General features: G+C 37.8%; 1 protein-coding gene across 1 annotated transcript in view; it reads left to right on the top strand.

The window, feature by feature from the left end:
- Positions 1–12681, top strand: part of LOC121871699 (tuberin-like) — a 218355-nt gene extending 205674 nt beyond the window's left edge. The window contains exons 28-30 of the mRNA XM_042374111.1: positions 1280–1420; positions 2435–2605; positions 11678–12681. Coding sequence (XP_042230045.1) covers positions 1280–1420; positions 2435–2605; positions 11678–11917 — 552 coding nt within the window. The 3' untranslated portion in view covers positions 11918–12681. The remainder of the gene's footprint in view (positions 1–1279; positions 1421–2434; positions 2606–11677) is intronic.
- The last annotated feature ends 6082 nt before the right edge of the window (positions 12682–18763 follow it).

Raw genomic sequence — 18763 nt, 5'->3', positions numbered from 1 at the left:
GGGGAGGTGACGTGACATGTTTGCCAATTGGGCCAAGGTCTAGTGAAGTATTTATTTGTTTATTTATGTTCTTTAGGTTGAGGTTTTGTTTTTTGTTTATAAAATGTCACAGAAGTGACCGTGGAGAATATAATTTACATTGCTGGAATTCTTATAAGATAGTGATTAATTTGAATACTGTATAATCATGCTATTATTTGCACTAGACAAAAATTTTAGTAATTGTTAGTACATTATTTTGAGTACATATACAGTACAGCTTTGCCCTTAGGACAGTGTAGTGTGCCCAGAGAAACATTAGGTGCGAATTTTAAAATATGATGCACCTGATTGACTCGCGCAAAATAGGAAAGATCCGCTTTAAATTAAAACATTGTCTTTAATTGTGGGTGTCGCTTTAAATCAATAATCTTAAATTGAATCGCTTTAAATCGACATTCTACTGTACAGTAATATGTTGCTCAAAATTATGGCTTTTTCACAGGAAAGTCAGTAGTATAACTAACCCCAGTGGTCACTGTACTCGCTTCTTGCATCATTGAACAATATCGCTTGTATATCGAATATAAGGTGCAAATTCCTTAACCTCGTATATCATCAAATTCTCATATAAAGAATGCTCGTATAACGAGATCCCCCTGTACTGTGTTGTATATTTGAATGTACTGTATATCATGATTACTGAAATGCATTCCATATTTTTGTAAACACTAGGCATTATTATTATTATTATTATTACTGTAATATATATTTGCGTAAGTGGTCCCTTAACCCCCTAACAAATAATCTCTTCGAACAATGGGATTTTCCATTGGGTACTAACCACATCGTACAATGTGGGGCTTGGTCTGTTTTTTGTTTTAAATGTGGGAGCCTTCATTTTGCCACCCAAACAATGCCCCATGGCCACTAATTCATGCTAGATTCATACCAATCATACCCTCTGTATACCTTCCCCACGTCTCTCCACATCCCCTGCTACCTTCCCTTGTCCCTCCATCTTCCCCACCCTGCCATCCCTTAGGCCCAAGCGTTCCCACAGGAAAACGCTCTTGAAGACAGCTGTTTTTTTTCTGACCTACTACTGGTCTGTACAGGTATTTTTATTGCATTTACCCTCTCTGGAAATTATTCGCTATTTCATGAGAAAACCAAAAATTCTCTGTCTAAGGGGTTAATTTTCTTAATTTTCTCATTCACTAGTTGGCTCTCAAATTTTTAAATTGGTCCTGTTTCCAGTGAGTTGTTGTATTGAATATTCATGTTATTTGTATTTCAGGTTGTATTCCATGTTGCAACACTAATGCCTACAAAGAATTTGGACCCCAATTGTAATGGAAAGAAATGCCATATAGGTAACAATTATGTTACCATTGTGTACAATGAGAGTGGTAAACCCTACGACATGAACACTATCAAGGTAAATAGACTACATAATTATGATGATCAGTTCCCACTCTAAAAGTGAGTTTGATATGAAGGGCATTCAGCCATAAAACTTGCTTTAAATTTGCTGATGGTTACTGGACACCATACTACAGTATCAGATAATCATGGCTAATAATAATAATTAATATTCAGTCAGTTTGACCAAGGACAGCTGACAAATCCATGAGAGGCTTGTTTCTTAGGGCTAGGCAGTCACTCATCCACGTACTAACCAGACCCAATGTTGCTTAACTTCGCTGATCAGACAAGAAGCAGAGTTTCCAATGTTGTCCTACTGACTCATGCAATCATGGAAAATGACCTTAAAATAGTGAAGATAACACTGGTTTGCTTGGAGACATGACTAGAAAATATATACCGGTATCTTCTGTGTTGTCACTGAAGTTTAGTGATTGGGGTTGAATTAGGTAATGACAGCTGTAATCTATGGGTAAAATCTCCTCTATACTGCAGTTGTAAGTGTCTGAACACAAAAATTCATCCAGCAATACTGTGACACAAGGTCAGTTACATAATTGGCATAGCTGTTTTCATATCTTGGATATGCATATATTTTCTCGGTTTGAAAAAATATTGTTAGAGAAGTCATATATAGTGCTCAAAAATTCAAGAGGAAGGATAACTTTATGCATATTAGAGAAAAAATAAATCAAAAGTAAAGTGAGTAATAGTGATGATATGACTCATTAATAATTATTGTTCCTTTTTATGATATAAATGCTAGATGGTGGTACAAGCTGAATTTATTGTTAATTTTAAAAATATAGGATGAGTACTATACAGTATATGAAATAAGACTCCATAGAATTAAGCAAAACTATATAATATAGCAGGAATTCCATTTTAGTGGCCAGCCAAGTGGCCACTAGGCTGCTACAACTAGAGAAGATAGAAGTGGTAAAGCTTATCAATGAAATGTGTTAATAACTTTTTTGTTTATTGTCATTCCATTTGCAAATGACAATCTGGCTGACATCATTTCTAGGGTCAATTCAACCACACAGTTGTTGAGGTGGTTCCATATGACCACCATACCAACACTGTGGGTCTCCTGTGTCGACCAGAGCTGAGGGAGTATATAGGAAATGGTGATCCCAGGCTTGTGTCTGATGATAATCTGCCCGTTTTAGTACGACAACTTGCTCTCCATGCCAATGTGAGTAATAATATTGTGAGAGTTATAAAATATTTGATAAAAGTATGAATGGTAGGATTATTTAATTATCTTTCCATAATAAGCTCTAGTCAAGGGAAATTAAATGTCAAATAATAATTTGTAGCATATACAGTAGCCTCTGGTTATTTCACTAAATAGGGACTGAGAACGTTTGCAAAATCGTTAGATTGTGATAAAAAATTACATATTGAAATACAAAGTAAGGGGCTAAGGACCAGAGGCCCCCCAAATTTAACTTTTTGCTTTTAATTTTATCCCCTTCACCAATGATCGGTTTGTTAGCTGCTTGGGCGGTTGGTCACATTTATTATGCACTGTTGGCAAGTAGTGGGCATGCACCGGCTCCTGAATGTAACTGAACCTGCTCCAGTGTTGATACGTCTAGTCTTGAAAGAGCTCACACTCGGTGCCATCACAACACACACTGGCAGGTTATTCCAAGAGATTACAATTCTCTTTCCAAAAAAAAGTTTGCCCTCACAGTTTTCTGCACTTGCGGCTTCTTTAATTTTGAGCTGTGACCCCTTGTGGGGCGAGCATCTGCCAAGTCCAAGTAAGGACACTCGACTGAGTACCTGTAGTGCCCCTTGAGATGTTTATACACCTCAATTAGGTCACCCCCTTGCCTGTCTGTAATATAAGCTAGGAAATTGCAGGCACTCTATTCTCTTGGATAGCTGAGGTGCCAAAGTACAGGCACCAGACTGGTGGCCCTCTTTTGGACATTTTCATTCAACTGACAGTCCATAGCAAATCATGGGGACCAGACTGGGTGACGGTACTTTAGGCGGGAAAGCACCTCACTCTTGAAGTTTGTTATGAGGGACTGACCGTCTAGATATCTGAACGACCTTCTTATAAGACCCAATAATTTAGTTGCTTGATTCACCTTCTCACAATGGCCCGAGAACTTCAGTTCATTGTCAACATGCACAACCAAATCCTTTTTGCATTCAGTCTATAAATGCAATTTCTTCATCCCAGTGGGACTTATGATACGCCTCCTTACCATTAGCATGACCCCAGGTGCATCCTTTTACACTTGTGACATTGAATCTTAGCACCCATTTCTTTGACCATTCTTAAAGCTCAGAGATCTTTCTGCAGCTCTTAACAGTCTGTTTGGTTCTTAATTTCCTTAAATAACTTTGCGTTATCTGCAAACATTTGTATGGAGGAGTGTATAGCTTCTGGCATATCATTTATGAAACAAACAAACAAACAAACAATGGGCCCTATACACTGCCCTGTGGTACCCCTCTTGTCACAGGAACACATGACAATTTCACACCATTAATCCCCACACATTGCTTGCGATCAATCAGAAAGTCTCCAATCCACTCTAGGACACTTCCCCGAATCCTGTACCTTTCCATTTTAATTCTCGGCTTTTTGTGGTGTTCGCTGTCGAATGCCTTGGCAAAATCTAGGTATATATTGTTGATATTGCAACCCTTTTCCAGAATTTGGGTCCAAACATCCAGTACCTTGAGTAAATGTGTTAAACAGGAGCGTCCCGGCATAAACCCGTGCTGGCAATCCTTTACAAGGTTGTTTCATAGTAGATGTTCCATCATGGCATCTTTTATAATGCTCTCAAGTACTTCACACACTATGCTGGTCTGGTTAACTGGTCTATAATTATTCGTGGAGTGACGATCGCCCTTCTTGAAAATAGGACTCACAGAAGCCATTTTCCAATTGCTGGGATCCTTTTGCTCATCTAGGCATCTACAGAACGGGATCATCAGGGGTTCAGCAAGCTCATTGCACAACTCTCTTAGTAATCTGTGATGCACCATGTCAGGGCCAGGACTTATGAACCTTTAGCTTTGACAAATTTCTTATAACATCTTCTGAGAACACAATGTGGGTCAGCACTGTGTCAAACCATGTCCTCAAACTTAGGAAGATTGTTCACATCCTCTCTTGTGAACACCGAGGCAAAAAAACTTTTCAACCCCTCCGCCATCTCCTGGTCAGAATCTGCATAAATACCATCTTCAAGCCTCAGGTCCGATATGCCTACTCATGTTTTTAATTTTGACTTTGCATAGCGGTAAAACACCTTTGGGTTTGACTTGTCCTTGCTCACAATCTGCCTTTGGAACTCTTTTTTTTCAGCCTTTCTACACTCTGTCTTTACTTGGTTCGTTGGATCTAGCTTAAATCCTCCTGTCCTATTCATCATTTTCCTAACTCACATCTTGAATTTCTTTGTTTTCTTCTTAACTTTGTCGAACACTGCATGGTTCATGTGTTGCGGTCTCCTTGTATTCCTAGAGGCAGTGGGTTTGGTCTTGGATATATATTTATTGATCAAATGGTTCACTTTACTGGCTATGATATTCAGCGTAGTGTCTGCGTTCTCATACCTTAGTGAGTCAGGGCAGTGGATACCCCTCATCCGGTTGTAATTACCCTTGTAATATTTTAACTATGTCCTGGTTTTGTCATTAACCAAGTAACGGTTAAATCTGAAGGACAGCATTATGTGGTGACTGGTGCTAATGGGGACTAGGTGTTCCAGTTTGGCCACCATACCCTCCTCGTTAGTTATGATGAGGTCCAGTATTTTGGGTGTTTGCTCCCCTCTGTAATAAGTCGGATCTTTTAACATGTTGAAACAGAAAATTGTCTCTCGGAGTTTCTACAAAAAGAGTAGCGGGGTTATTCAGGTAATTTGGTGTGTTTTTATTTTTCTAGTTGATGGCCTCATAGATAAGTCCCCCATAACAAGGAGATGGCTTGGTTGAGTGCCGTTGGATTGTCAATCAAGGCTCTTAAATTCCTTTGGTTTAATAAGCTGCAGTTTGGGGATATGTAAATACATCCAACAATAAGTAAGTCTCTTCCCTTTAATTTAATTTCCACCATTTTGATTCTTCCAAAACTTTCTCCTCCTGTACCCTCACTTGGCTGACTCTAAGATCTTGCCTAGCATGGATAATAACCACATCCCTCTTGCAAGTTGCTCGAGAAAGGATCATAAATGAGACATATCCATCTATAATGAACGCACATTCGATTTTCCTGTTCTTGTACAACAGTTCTACAACACCTACTATATCAGGTTGATGTACCGTCAGTAGTGTTTCAAACTCCTCTCTTTTACCAAGGAACGTTTCAATATTAGTGTACGTGACTTTCAAGCCGGAATTTGATTTCTGTATTGTCTCTGATCTTGGTAGTGACTCCAGCCTCCCTCCATTCTCAGCAGTTGCAGCAGTTGCTAAATGCATTGTATTTTGTGGGGTGTGGTCAGAGATGACATTGTTTACATGGCGCTTGCCTCCTGGGTGGGAGGTAGAGTGAGTGGAGGTGTCCCACTGTCCCATGGTTCTACACTGGCGCTCTTGCGCCCTCTACTTTCGCCCTGTATATAACCCATGCACATCCGTCCCTGTTCCTCATCGAATCCAACTGCTTCAAGTACCATTAGAGTTTTTTGTGCTGTTCCCTCTGTATTACCATGCGTTCTGGGTGTATGAATATATTCCGAAATGCATTGCTTATTGCTAATTTTTTTGCTTGCCAAATAACTTCCCATTTCTTATCCTCACTCACTAGTGTGATACTGAAGGGGCAAGGCTTGTTCTCCTCCTTTTGTCCTAGCTTCCTCACATGCTGAGGGAGGGCTGACATTTTCAGAGCCTCTGTACAAATATTCTCAAACTCCTTCTTATTGTGTGTTTTCCTACTCTCGGCTTCCTCTGACTGGGTCTCAGGGACTCCAAACACTATTATGTTGTTCTTGCACTCGAAATGTAACTGTTGTTCCTCCTCTCCCCTATCAGTAGGTCTGCTAGTTGCCATCTCTTCAACTCACTTTTGCAGAGTCCCTAGCTGCTGAAGGATTTGTTCGGATCCTGCTTTATGCTCCTTCACCTTTTGTGTATGCATACTCTAGTCATCTCGTAGCTAATTTATGTAATCACTTAATTTGCTCGTTGGAATGACTAGTTTTAGAAGATTATTACTACTTTACATTTAATACTTAGTGTAGAGAATTGTTGCATTATTAGGTATCTTGACTCATCATAACATACTTTCTTGAGCCAAGTCTTGCAACGTTCGGCGGCCTTTCTCTTGTTAGTTTTTATATCTACTTTACATTTGAGGGAGGTACATCAGTTGTGTTTGTTGGTATGTTATCATTATTGAGTTCGTCCAGAGCTTCATTATTTCTTTCCACGGATTCTTCCAGAGGATAGATATGCTGAATTGAACAAATTACCTCCCCTATTCGTGTTTTGAGTCTTACAACCCTGACTTGGCCATTTTTATCATGGTAAGTCTATGATTCTTCTCAGTGGCCAGTGATCCCTACAACTGGTTTCATGAAGTAAGCACACATCACCTAACTTAATGTTCTGCTCGAAGATCTTAATTTTATCTCCTCATTTCAGTTACCTTTCTCTTAAAGAAGTTGAATAGTACTCAGAACACCATATTTTTGCAAGAAATCTAGTATTTTATCTACGTACAGTTGATGTTCATTTAATTGTTGATGATTCTGGGGTTCTGGCAGTTATTTTTCATAGTGAGGATTTATTGGATAGGTATTCAATATCCTACTGTGGAGCAAATGTGGAGTGAAGGGTTCTAGATTACTTATGATGCTATTTTGATAAGTTAAAAGCCTATTATTAACATTACTTTCAATTTCAGCTGGTAAGGTTTGTAATTCTGGGATGGATACTTCGATGAACTTCCAAGTGACTTTAACAGTTTCGAGTTCTCTTCTTACTTCTGCGGCTTGAGCTAATTTACTTTTTACTTACTTTTATCCTCTTCACCACTGATCGGCTCGTTAGCCGCTTGGGCGATCGGTCACGTCTCTGATTACTTTTCCTTTTCTTTTATCCTCTTTACCAAAAGATCGGCTCTTTAGCCACTTGGGCGATCGGTCACTTCTCTGCCAAACCTAAACTACCAGTGATATGGTGTTCTAATAGGAAAGCGTGGATGACTGCCAACCTGTTCCAAGTTGGTTCATAAATTGTTCTTGTCCAGCAGTAGAAAGGTATAGTACAATAACAACAGAAATATTTCCAACAAGGCTTTCTTGGATGAACTGAAAACAACAACAATGAATGTCATGAGGAAAAACATCTGGCCAGAATGCATCCATACCTTTCAAGGTTTTCCCCAAGTTGAAACCACAAATAAAGTTCAACAAGAAATTGTAACACTGGCAAAAGGTGCAGGGTTTGAGGAAGTGGATCAGGATTGTGTGGTTGAGTTGCTAGAGTCCGACAGAAAAGTTCAGTCAATGCCAAACAACTTTATAGTAGACAAGTTTTTGCCCCAAGACCACAGCCTACAGCAACTGAAGCAGATGATAATATACATGGAGGGGCAAGAGTCAGCAGTGACCCTCCGTCTCCCTCTCAACAACTCCAATTGCACCACCTCAACTCACTCAACATTTATTATAATGTTACATCTTGATTGGATCATTGTATGTGTTTAAAACTGTCTCTTTATTTGTATATGTGCTTGCAATACCTTTTTGGGTAAAAAAAAAAAATTATGTTCAAGTGCATCTCAACTTATATAGTGGAAGTCAATGGGAAAATTGGTCCTGCGTTATGAAATTTTGCAATACATAAAAATCTTCAGGAATGGAACCATTCAGTAACCCAAGGGATGCCTGCAGTAAGTAGGGCAAACATGCAGCCTGATGATGCATCAAATGAATCCTACACCACAGAACAAATCAGTTTAAAAAAACTCAGATTATTTATATGGGAGGGAATTATTCAAACCTTTGGAAGAATAGATAATAGCATATAACACATGGCATCCTATCGTGCTCCCTAAAAAAACATAATTTAACTAAATTGATGATAAAAAAAATGCCACAAAGCCTCATGACATGTAGGGATGAATCAGACCCTAAAATAAATTAAGGGAAGAACTTTGGAAACCCCAAGCAAGACAAGGTATTAAAAAAAAATACATACATTGTGGAGTATGTAAAAGTTTAGAAGGTCCTAGATATGTAGTACCACCCACTCCACCATTACCTCTTGAAAGAGTCCAAGATGCACTACCATTCCAATTTGTGGGAGTGGACTACGCTGGAGCTATAATCTTGAAAAAGGGGAATGAAATCAAATAAAGTTCATGGTTACTTGTTTACATGTGCAGTGACTAGAGCTGTACAGTACTTAGAATTTGCAGAAGATTTAACTGCAAACACTTTTATTACTATTTTCAGAAAACTTAAAGCTCGACGTTCCTGCCCTAGATTAATTATTTCCGACAATGCCACTAACTTTAAAGCAGGTGCTCCTGATAAACACAATTGCTCAAGGTATTGGATATTTGGACCCATATTCTGGAACGGGTTGGTAATATAGAGAATATTTACCTAGATTTTGCCAAGGCTTTCGATAGTGTACCCTACGAAAGGCTGAGAATCAAACTGGAAGGGTACGGAATTCGAGGAAATGTCCTTGCGTGGATAGAAGACTTTCTACATGACCGCAAGCAGTGTGTGGTGACTAATGGTACAAAATCATCATCCATACCTGTCACAAGCGGGGTACCGCAGGGCAATGTATTGGGCCCGCTGTTGTTTGTTGGTTTCATAAATGACATGCCTGACTTTGTACACTCCTCCATACAAATGTTTGCCGATGACGCCAAGTTATTTCGGGAAATCAAGAACCAAGTGGACTGCGAAGAGCTGCAGGAGGACCTTTGTGGGCTCCAAGAATGGTCAAAGAAATGGCTGCCGAGATTTAATGTCACGAAGTGTAAGAGGATGCACCTGGTGCATACCAACGGTAAGGAGGCGTATCATATGTCCCAACGGGATGAAGAAACTGCACTATTTGAGACAATGTGAGAAGGACCTATGTGTGAATGTTGACAATGAGCTGAAGTTCTCAGGCCATTGCGAGAAGAAGGTAATTCAGGCAAATAAATTATTGGGTCTTATAAGAAGGTCGTTCAGATATCTAGACGGTCTGTCCCTCGCAACGATCTTCAAGGGTGAAGTGCTTCCCCATCTGGGGTACTGTCACCCCATCTGGTCCCCGAGATATGCTGTGGACTGTCAGTTGGTTCAAAATGTTCAAAGGTGGGCCACCAGACTGGTGCCTGCCCTTTGGCACCTCAGCTACCCTGAGAGATTAGAGTGCCTGAACTTGCCTAGCTTATAATACAGATGGGCAAGGGGTGACCTAATAGAGGTGTATAAGCATCTCAAGGGGCACTACTCAGTTGAGTGTCCTTACTTGGAGCTGGCAGACGCTCACCCCACAAGGGGTCACAGCTCAAGATTGAAGAAGTTGCAAGTCCAGAAAACTGTGAGGGCAAACGTTTTTGGAGTGAGAGTTGTGAACTCTTGGAACAATCTACCAGAAAGTGTTGTGACTGCACCGAGTGTGAGCTCTTTCAAGATAAGACTTGACCAACACTGGAGTGGGTTCAGGTACATTCAGGAGCTAGTGCATGCCCAGTACTTGCCAACAGTGCGTAACAGAGACGTTACCGATCGCCCAAGCGGCTAACGAGCCGATCTTTTGGTGAAGAGGATAAAAGAAAAGGAAAAGTAATCAGAGACGTTACCGATCGCCCAAGCGGCTAACGAGCCGATCTTTTGGTGAAGAGGATAAAAGAAAAGGAAAAGTAATCAGAGACGTGACAGATCGCCCAAGCGGCTAACGAGCCAATCAGTGGTGAGGAGGATAAAAGTAAGTAAAAAGTAAAAGTAAATTAGCTCAACCCGCAGAAGTAAGAAGAGAACCCTTGAAAGCCCTTGGATTTTCAGAATGGTACACAAACAAGGGATTTAACTTCATATCTCCATCAGCATTACCTCCCAACAGAAGCATTGGACGATCCTTTGAAGCCTTTTAGTCTGGTGCCGACTTTTCTTCACTTGAAATAAATGTCCTGGCAGGCATGCGCTTCCAAAATGGGCCAGTTTCATCCTCATTGTACACTTGTTCTAGTGTATAGCCATCTGCTTCTTTAATTGCCTTCAGTTCTGCAAGATGTTTCCTTGCAGCCTCAGTATCAGCACTGGCTGCTTCATCGTCCATCTTAATATTACCCAAATTTGGGCAGTTCTTAAACCCTTTAAACCACCCTTTACTGGCATGAAAGGATTTTGCATAAAAATTTGCATCTTGTTTCTTCAGTAAATCACCATACAAACTTTGTGTGCCATTATTGTATTGGCATGGAAGCATCTTCCATCACAGTTTTAGCTGCATTTCACTATTAGTTGTCCCTTGTAAATTGTCTATAGTGTATAGAGGGAATTTTTTTTATCCTCTGCACATGTGTATTGTCACTATACTGTATTTAGTCGCTCAGTGGTATTGTAATACCATCTGTAGTAGATATGGCGACCAGGTAGAGCTGACAAGAACAATTTTAAATCTGTACATGTCTAAGGGTTCAAATTTATCTTTACTGTTAGTCCTTCCAAATCCAGTGAAATCTCGATCTTATTCAAAGACACTCCTTTGGGTGTCTTAGCACTGCATATACTATGCACAAAGGTGTAGTACCGGACTGTTTTGTTATACTCAGATGTGGCAAATAATGTGTTTTATGGTTTACCCTTGGTTCCTGAACCAAGGGTAAACCTGAACTCTTGATCCCTTTATTTAAAAATGTTGAATAACTAACTTATCAGCTTGTTTCTTTAATTTGTTGTAGGTCTGTCTGGTCTGAGCTAAACACACCTGATAATTACTGTATCTGTTAAAGGTGGATGAATAGGTTTCCAAGGTAATCTCACCCAGTATTTGCTCTCCATGTTTTAATATTCTAAGGAAGTTTTCTTCCACATAATGCTCCTCTGGCATATTCCTGTATACCTATGGATTCCATGTTCCACAGGTTCTCTTTTTGTTTGTCTGTATCTATTCTGGTGTCTCCATTACTGCTGGGGGCTGGAGATACAATAAACACAGATTACCTTCAGCTTAATGCATTGAGTACCTAAACACAAAAAAAAATCAAAAGATGAAGAAAATATTGCTCAGATGTATTTTCTGACACTACAATGCTTATATTTTACAGCTCGCTTCAATGATTTTGGATTCACTAAATCGTCCACCTCATACCCTATATGCAAGTAACTGGATGGAAAGACTAAGGAAGATCAGAAAGATCCGCCAAACTGTGCTTAATGATATCAAAGACAATGATCAGGGGCTGAGACCACCTCAACTGCTGGATTTCACCGATTTGACAGATTCCTGTGTGAGGAGGAGGACTAAGAGTCACAGTGATGGGTACTCAATCCACTTCTTGTACTGATGTGGGAAGACAGAATGAAGAGGATTTACTGAGACTGAGATTTAGGTAGACTGGCTGAGTGAGTGTTGAAGGGACTGGCTGAGTGAGAGTGGGTGTTGAGACTGGCTGACTGAGAGTGGGTGTTGAGACTGGCTGACTGAGAGTGGGTGTTAGGGACACTGGTTGACTGAGAGTGGGTGTTAGGGACACTGGTTGACTGAGAGTGGGTATTAGGGACACTGGTTAACTGAGAGTGGGTGTGGAGAGTGGGTGTTAGGGACACTGGTTGGCTGAGAGTGGGTGTTGGGGAGACTGACTGACTGACTGACTGACTGAGAGTGTGTTGGGGAGACTGACTGAGAGTGAGTGTTAGGGAGACTGATTGATTGAGAGTGAGTGGTAGCAAGACTGAGCGGGTGTCGGGGAGTCTGAGCGGGTGTCGGGGAGTCTGAGCGGGTGTCGAGGAGACTGAGCGGGTGTCGGGAGACTGAGCGGGTGTCGGGAGACTGAGAAAGTGCTGGGAATAACTGAATTAGGAATATGGAAAAATGAACCAGATGAGTGAACATACTGGAATTAAAGGAAGAGGGAGGGAAGTCCATGAGACTTGAACAGAGGAAGCAAGCAGTCCTCCAGTACAAATACCTGTATATTAAAATGCAGTACCTTTGCCTGTCTCTTTAGTGTGCTAAATATTTTTAAATAGACTACAATTATATTCTGTTAATTAGCACTTATATAGATTGTTATTGCACTAGAGATAGTTATTGTATGGAGTATTCAGTATTGTTTAATGTTGTATGTTTGCCTTATTTAGTTATTAAAAGCAAATTATTATTAGTAGCTTTTTATTAACCCAGTTATAATAGTGATAGTGCCACTCCTTTTGAGGTAAATTAGCTGAAGATGTAGCAGAGCTAGTTATGGCAGTGCATCTTTAGAAAATAATGCAACAACTTGCAAGAACTCATTTGCTCTCACTCTGATCCATATACATATTACCACATACAGTATACCAGTATGTGTAGATCTTGTAGTTTTTGCTGTATTATTCTATATACAGGTATGGGACCGTTTATCCGGTGTCCCAGTGCTCTGAAGGCTCCAGAAACTGGTTATGTTCTGGAACAAATAATTTAATATGAGCACCACAAGTAATTCCTTTTGGGGAAATATTTCCTAATTTTGTGAAGTATATTATCATAGAAAATGGGAAATTTGTATCACAGAAAATGGAAAATATCTACTTTCTGGGAAAGTTGGTTATCTACTTATCATTGAAAACGGGAAATATATATAATATAAAATGGGAAATATCTACTTTCTGGGAAAGTAGATTATTGACTTAGGGGAAATAGATTATCGACTTTTTGGGAAAAATTACCAAATTTTCTGAAGTAGATTATCATAAAATGGGAAATTTGTATCACAAAAAATGGGAAATTTCTACTTTCTGGGAAAGTTGGTTATCTACTTATCATAGAAAATGGGAAATTTATATCATAGAAAATGGGAAATATCAACTTTCCGGGGAAGTTGGTTATCTACTTTCCCAAAAAGTAGATTATCTACTTTTCGGGAAAGTAGATTATCGACTTTTCGGGGAAGTAGATTATCGACTTTTTGGGAAATATTACCAAATTTTCCGAAGTAGATTATCATAGAAAACGGGAAATTTGTATCACAGAAAATGGGAAATATCTACTTTCTGGGAAAGTTGGTCATCTACTTTCCCAAAAAGTAGATTATCTACTTTTCGATAAAGTAGATTATCGACTTTTGGGGGAAGTAGATTATCGACTTTTTGGGAAATGATACCAAATTTTCTGAAGTAGATTATCATAGAAAACGGGAAATTTGTATAACAGAAAATGGGAAATATCTACTTTCTGGGAAAATTGGTTATCTATTTATCATAGAAAACGGGAAATTTATATCATAGAAAATGGGAAATATCTACTTTCCGGGAAAGTTGGTCATCTACTTTCCCTAAAAGTAGATTATCTACTTTTCGGTAAAGTAGATTATCGACTTTTGGGGAAGTAAATTATCGACATCTTGGGAAATAATACCAAATTTTCTGAAGTAGATTATCATAGAAAACGGGAAATTTGTATCACAGAAAATGGGAAATATCTACTTTCTGGGAAAGTTGGCTATCTATTTATCATAGAAAACGGGAAATTTATATCATAGAAAATGGGAAATATCTACTTTCTGGGAAAGTTGGTCATCTACTTTCCCAAAAAGTAGATTATCTACTTTTCGATAAAGTAGGTTATCGACTTTTGGGTGAAGTAGATTATCGACTTTTTGGGAAATAATACCAAATTTTCTGAAGTAGATTATCATAGAAAACGGGAAATTTGTTTAACAGAAAATGGGAAATATCTACTTTCTGGGAAAGTTGGCTATCTATTTATCATAGAAAACGGGAAATTTATATCATAGAAAATGGGAAATATCTACTTTCTGGGAAAGTTGGTCATCTACTTTCCCAAAAAGTAGATTATCTACTTTTCGATAAAGTAGGTTATCGACTTTTGGGTGAAGTAGATTATCGACTTTTTGGGAAATAATACCAAATTTTCTGAAGTAGATTATCATAGAAAACGGGAAATTTGTTTAACAGAAAATGGGAAATATCTACTTTCTGGGAAAGTTGGTTATCTATTTATCATAGAAAACGGGAAATTTATATCATAGAAAATGGGAAATATCTACTTTCCGGGAAAGTTGGTCATCTACTTTCCCTAAAAGTAGATTATCTACTTTTCGGTAAAGTAGATTATCGACTTTTGGGGAAGTAAATTATCGACATCTTGGGAAATAATACCAAATTTTCTGATGTAGATTATCATAGAAAACGGGAAATTTGTATAACAGAAAATGGGAAATATCTACTTTCTGGGAAAGTTGGTTATCTATTTATCATAGAAAACGGGAAATTTATATCATAGAAAATGGGAAATATCTACTTTCCGGGAAAGTTGGTCATCTACTTTCCCTAAAAGTAGATTATCTACTTTTCGGTAAAGTAGATTATCGACTTTTGGGGAAGTAGATTATCGACTTTTTGGGAAATATTACCAAATTTTCTGAAGTAGATTATCATAAAAAATGGGAAATTTGTATCACAGAAAATGGGAAATTTCTACTTTCTGGGAAAGTTGGTTATCTACTTATCATAGAAAATGGGAAATTTATATCATAGAAAATGGGAAATATCTACTTTCCGGGGAAGTTGGTTATCTACTTTCCCAAAAAGTAGATTATCTACTTTTCGGGAAAGTAGATTATCGACTTTTCGGGGAAGTAGATTATCGACTTTTTGGGAAATATTACCAAATTTTCCGAAGTAGATTATCATAGAAAACGGGAAATTTGTATCACAGAAAATGGGAAATATCTACTTTCTGGGAAAGTTGGTTATATATTTATCATAGAAAACGGGAAATTTATATTATAGAAAATGGGAAATATCTACTTTCTGGGAAAGTTGGTCATCTACTTTCCCAAAAAGTAGATTATCTACTTTTCGATAAAGTACATTATCGACTTTTGGGGGAAGTAGATTATCGACTTTTTGGGAAATAATACCAAATTTTCTGAAGTAGATTATCATAGAAAACGGGAAATTTGTTTAACAGAAAATGGGAAATATCTACTTTCTGGGAAAGTTGGTTATCTATTTATCATAGAAAACGGGAAATTTATATCATAGAAAATGGGAAATATCTACTTTCCGGGAAAGTTGGTCATCTACTTTCCCTAAAAGTAGATTATCTACTTTTCGGTAAAGTAGATTATCGACTTTTGGGGAAGTAGATTATCGACATTTTGGGAAATAATACCAAATTTTCTGAAGTAGATTATCATAGAAAACGGGAAATTTGTATAACAGAAAATGGGAAATATCTACTTTCTGGGAAAGTTGGTTATCTATTTATCATAGAAAACGGGAAATTTATATCATAGAAAATGGGAAATATCTACTTTCCGTGAAAGTTTGTCATCCACTTTCCCAAAAAGTAGATTATCTACTTTTCGGTAAAGTAGATTATCGACTTTTTGGGAAATAATACCAAATTTTCTGAAGTAGATTATCATAGAAAACGGGAAATTTGTATCACAGAAAATGGAAAATATCTACTTTCTGGGAAACTTGGTTATCTATTTATCATAGAAAAAGGGAAATTTGTATAATATGAAATGGGAAATATCTACTTTCCTGGAAAGTTGGTTATCTACTTTTCTGAAAAGTAGATTATCTACTTTTCGGGAAAGTAGATTATCGACTTTTCGGGGAAGTAGATTATCGACTTTTGGGGAAATATTACTTAATTTTATGAAGTAGATTATCATAGAAAACGAGAAATTTGTATCATAGAAAATGGGAAATATCTACTTTCTGGGAAAGTTGGTTATCTACTTATCATAGAAAATGGTAATTTGTATCATAGAAAATGGGAAATATCTACTTTCCGGGAAAGTTGGTCATCTACTTTCCTGAAAAGTAGATTATCTACTTTTTGGGAAAGTAGATTATCGACTTTTCGGGGAAGTAGCTTATCGACTTTTGGGGAAATGATACCAAATTTTCTGAAGTAGATTATCATAGAAAACGGGAAATTTGTATAAAAAAAAATGGGAAATATCTACTTTCTGGGAAAGTTGGTTATCTATTTATCATAGAAAACGGGAAATTTATATCATAGAAAATGGGAAATATCTACTTTCCGGGAAAGTTGGTCATCTACTTTCCCTAAAAGTAGATTATCTACTTTTCGGTAAAGTAGATTATCGACTTTTGGGGAAGTAGATTATCGACTTTTTGGGAAATATTACCAAATTTTCTGAAGTAGATTATCATAGAAAACGGGAAATTTGTATAACAGAAAATGGGAAATATCTACTTTCTGGGAAAGTTGGTTATCTATTTATCATAGAAAACGGGAAATTTATATCATAGAAATTGGGAAATATCTACTTTCCGGGAAAGTTGGTCATCCACTTTCCCAAAAAGTAGATTATCTACTTTTCGGTAAAGTAGATTATCGACTTTTTGGGAAATAATACCAAATTTTCTGAAGTAGATTATCATAGAAAACGGGAAATTTGTATCACAGAAAATGGAAAATATCTACTTTCTGGGAAACTTGGTTATCTATTTATCATAGAAAAAGGGAAATTTGTATAATAAGAAATGGGAAATATCTACTTTCCTGGAAAGTTGGTTATCTACTTTCCTGAAAAGTAGGTTATCTACTTTTCGGGAAAGTAGATTATCGACTTTTTGGGGAAGTAGATTATCGACTTTTTGGGAAATATTACTTAATTTTATGAAGTAGATTATCATAGAAAACGAGAAATTTGTATCATAGAAAATGGGAAATATCTACTTTCTGGGAAAGTTGGTTATCTACTTATCATAGAAAATGGTAATTTGTATCATAGAAAATGGGAAATATCTACTTTCCGGGAAAGTTGGTCATCTACTTTCCTGAAAAGTAGATTATCTACTTTTTGGGAAAGTAGATTATCGACTTTTCGGGGAAGTAGCTTATCGACTTTTGGGGAAATATTACTTAATTTTGTGAAGTAGATTATCATAGAAAACGAGAAATTTGTATCATAGAAAATGGGAAATATCTACTTTCTGGGAAGTTGGTTATCTACTTATCACAGAAAATGGTAATTTGTATCATAGAAAATGGGAAATATCTACTCTCTGGGAAAGTTGGTTATCTACTTTCCCGAAAAGTAGATTATCTCCTTTTCGGGAGAGTAGATTATCAAATTTTTGGGGAAGTAGATTATCGACTTTTGGGGAAATATTACCTAATTTTGCGAAGTAGATTATCATAGAAAACGGGAAATTTGTATCATAGAAAATCTACTTAAAAAAATTAGGTAATATTTCCCAAAAAGTCAATAATTAATCTACTTCTCCGAAAAGTCAATAATCTACTTTCCCGAAAGGTAGATAATCTACTTCTCAGGAAAGTAGATAACCACCTTTCCCGGAAAGTAGATATTTCCTATTTTTTATTATATGAATTTCCCATTTTCTATGATAAGTAGGTAACCAACTTTCCCAGAAAGTAGATATTTCCCATTTCCTGTGATACAAATTTCCCGTTTTCTGTGATAATCTATTTCACAATATTAATTAATATTTTCCCAAAAGTCGATAACCTACTTCCCCGAAAAGTCGATAATCTACTTTCCCTTAAAGTAGATAATCAACTTTTCGAGAAAGTAGATATTTCCCATTTTCTGTGATACAAATTTCCCATTTTCTATGATAATCTACTTCGCAAAATTAGGTAATATGTCCCCAAAAGTCGATAAAATACTTTGTAGTGGACTTCTCCCCTACAACTGCATCCGCATTCCAATGCCACAGTATCGTAGCAACCAAGCGAGCGGCGTCACCAGATGTTACCCCCTTCCCTAGCAACGGAACCAAAGACCGGCGACTTTCTCGGGTTTTCCCAACATGACTCACAGAGGACTCACGGCTGCTGGGCATATAAGCTCTGTCTCTTCATTGAGATTCATTCTGCCCATCTTCCTGAACACGCAACACTTCCTCCAGCAAGCTCCACGCTGTCCAGCTTTCATTCAACCAGGAGGCCAGCAACAGGCAACATCTTCTCTAACGAAGCTCCTGCACATCTTCCTCCTTCAACACGCTACTCACCGAACGTCTCTACTGAGCAGCTCCTCACCACACGGCACCTCCAGCACCAGACTGTCTATCATATAACTTATATTATACAAGAAAACCACCTTAGAGTTTCCATCCATCCTGAGTGCTAGACAACATTATACCACGAATTCCTACAAATGGTGACTCCCGGA

The sequence above is a fragment of the Homarus americanus genome, unplaced genomic scaffold (genome assembly GCF_018991925.1).
Source record: "Homarus americanus isolate GMGI-L3 unplaced genomic scaffold, GMGI_Hamer_2.0 scaffold39675, whole genome shotgun sequence".
NCBI classification, from domain to species: domain Eukaryota; kingdom Metazoa; phylum Arthropoda; class Malacostraca; order Decapoda; family Nephropidae; genus Homarus; species Homarus americanus.
Note: the sequence above shows the minus strand (reverse complement) of the source record. Positions and strands in the feature narration are given on the sequence as shown.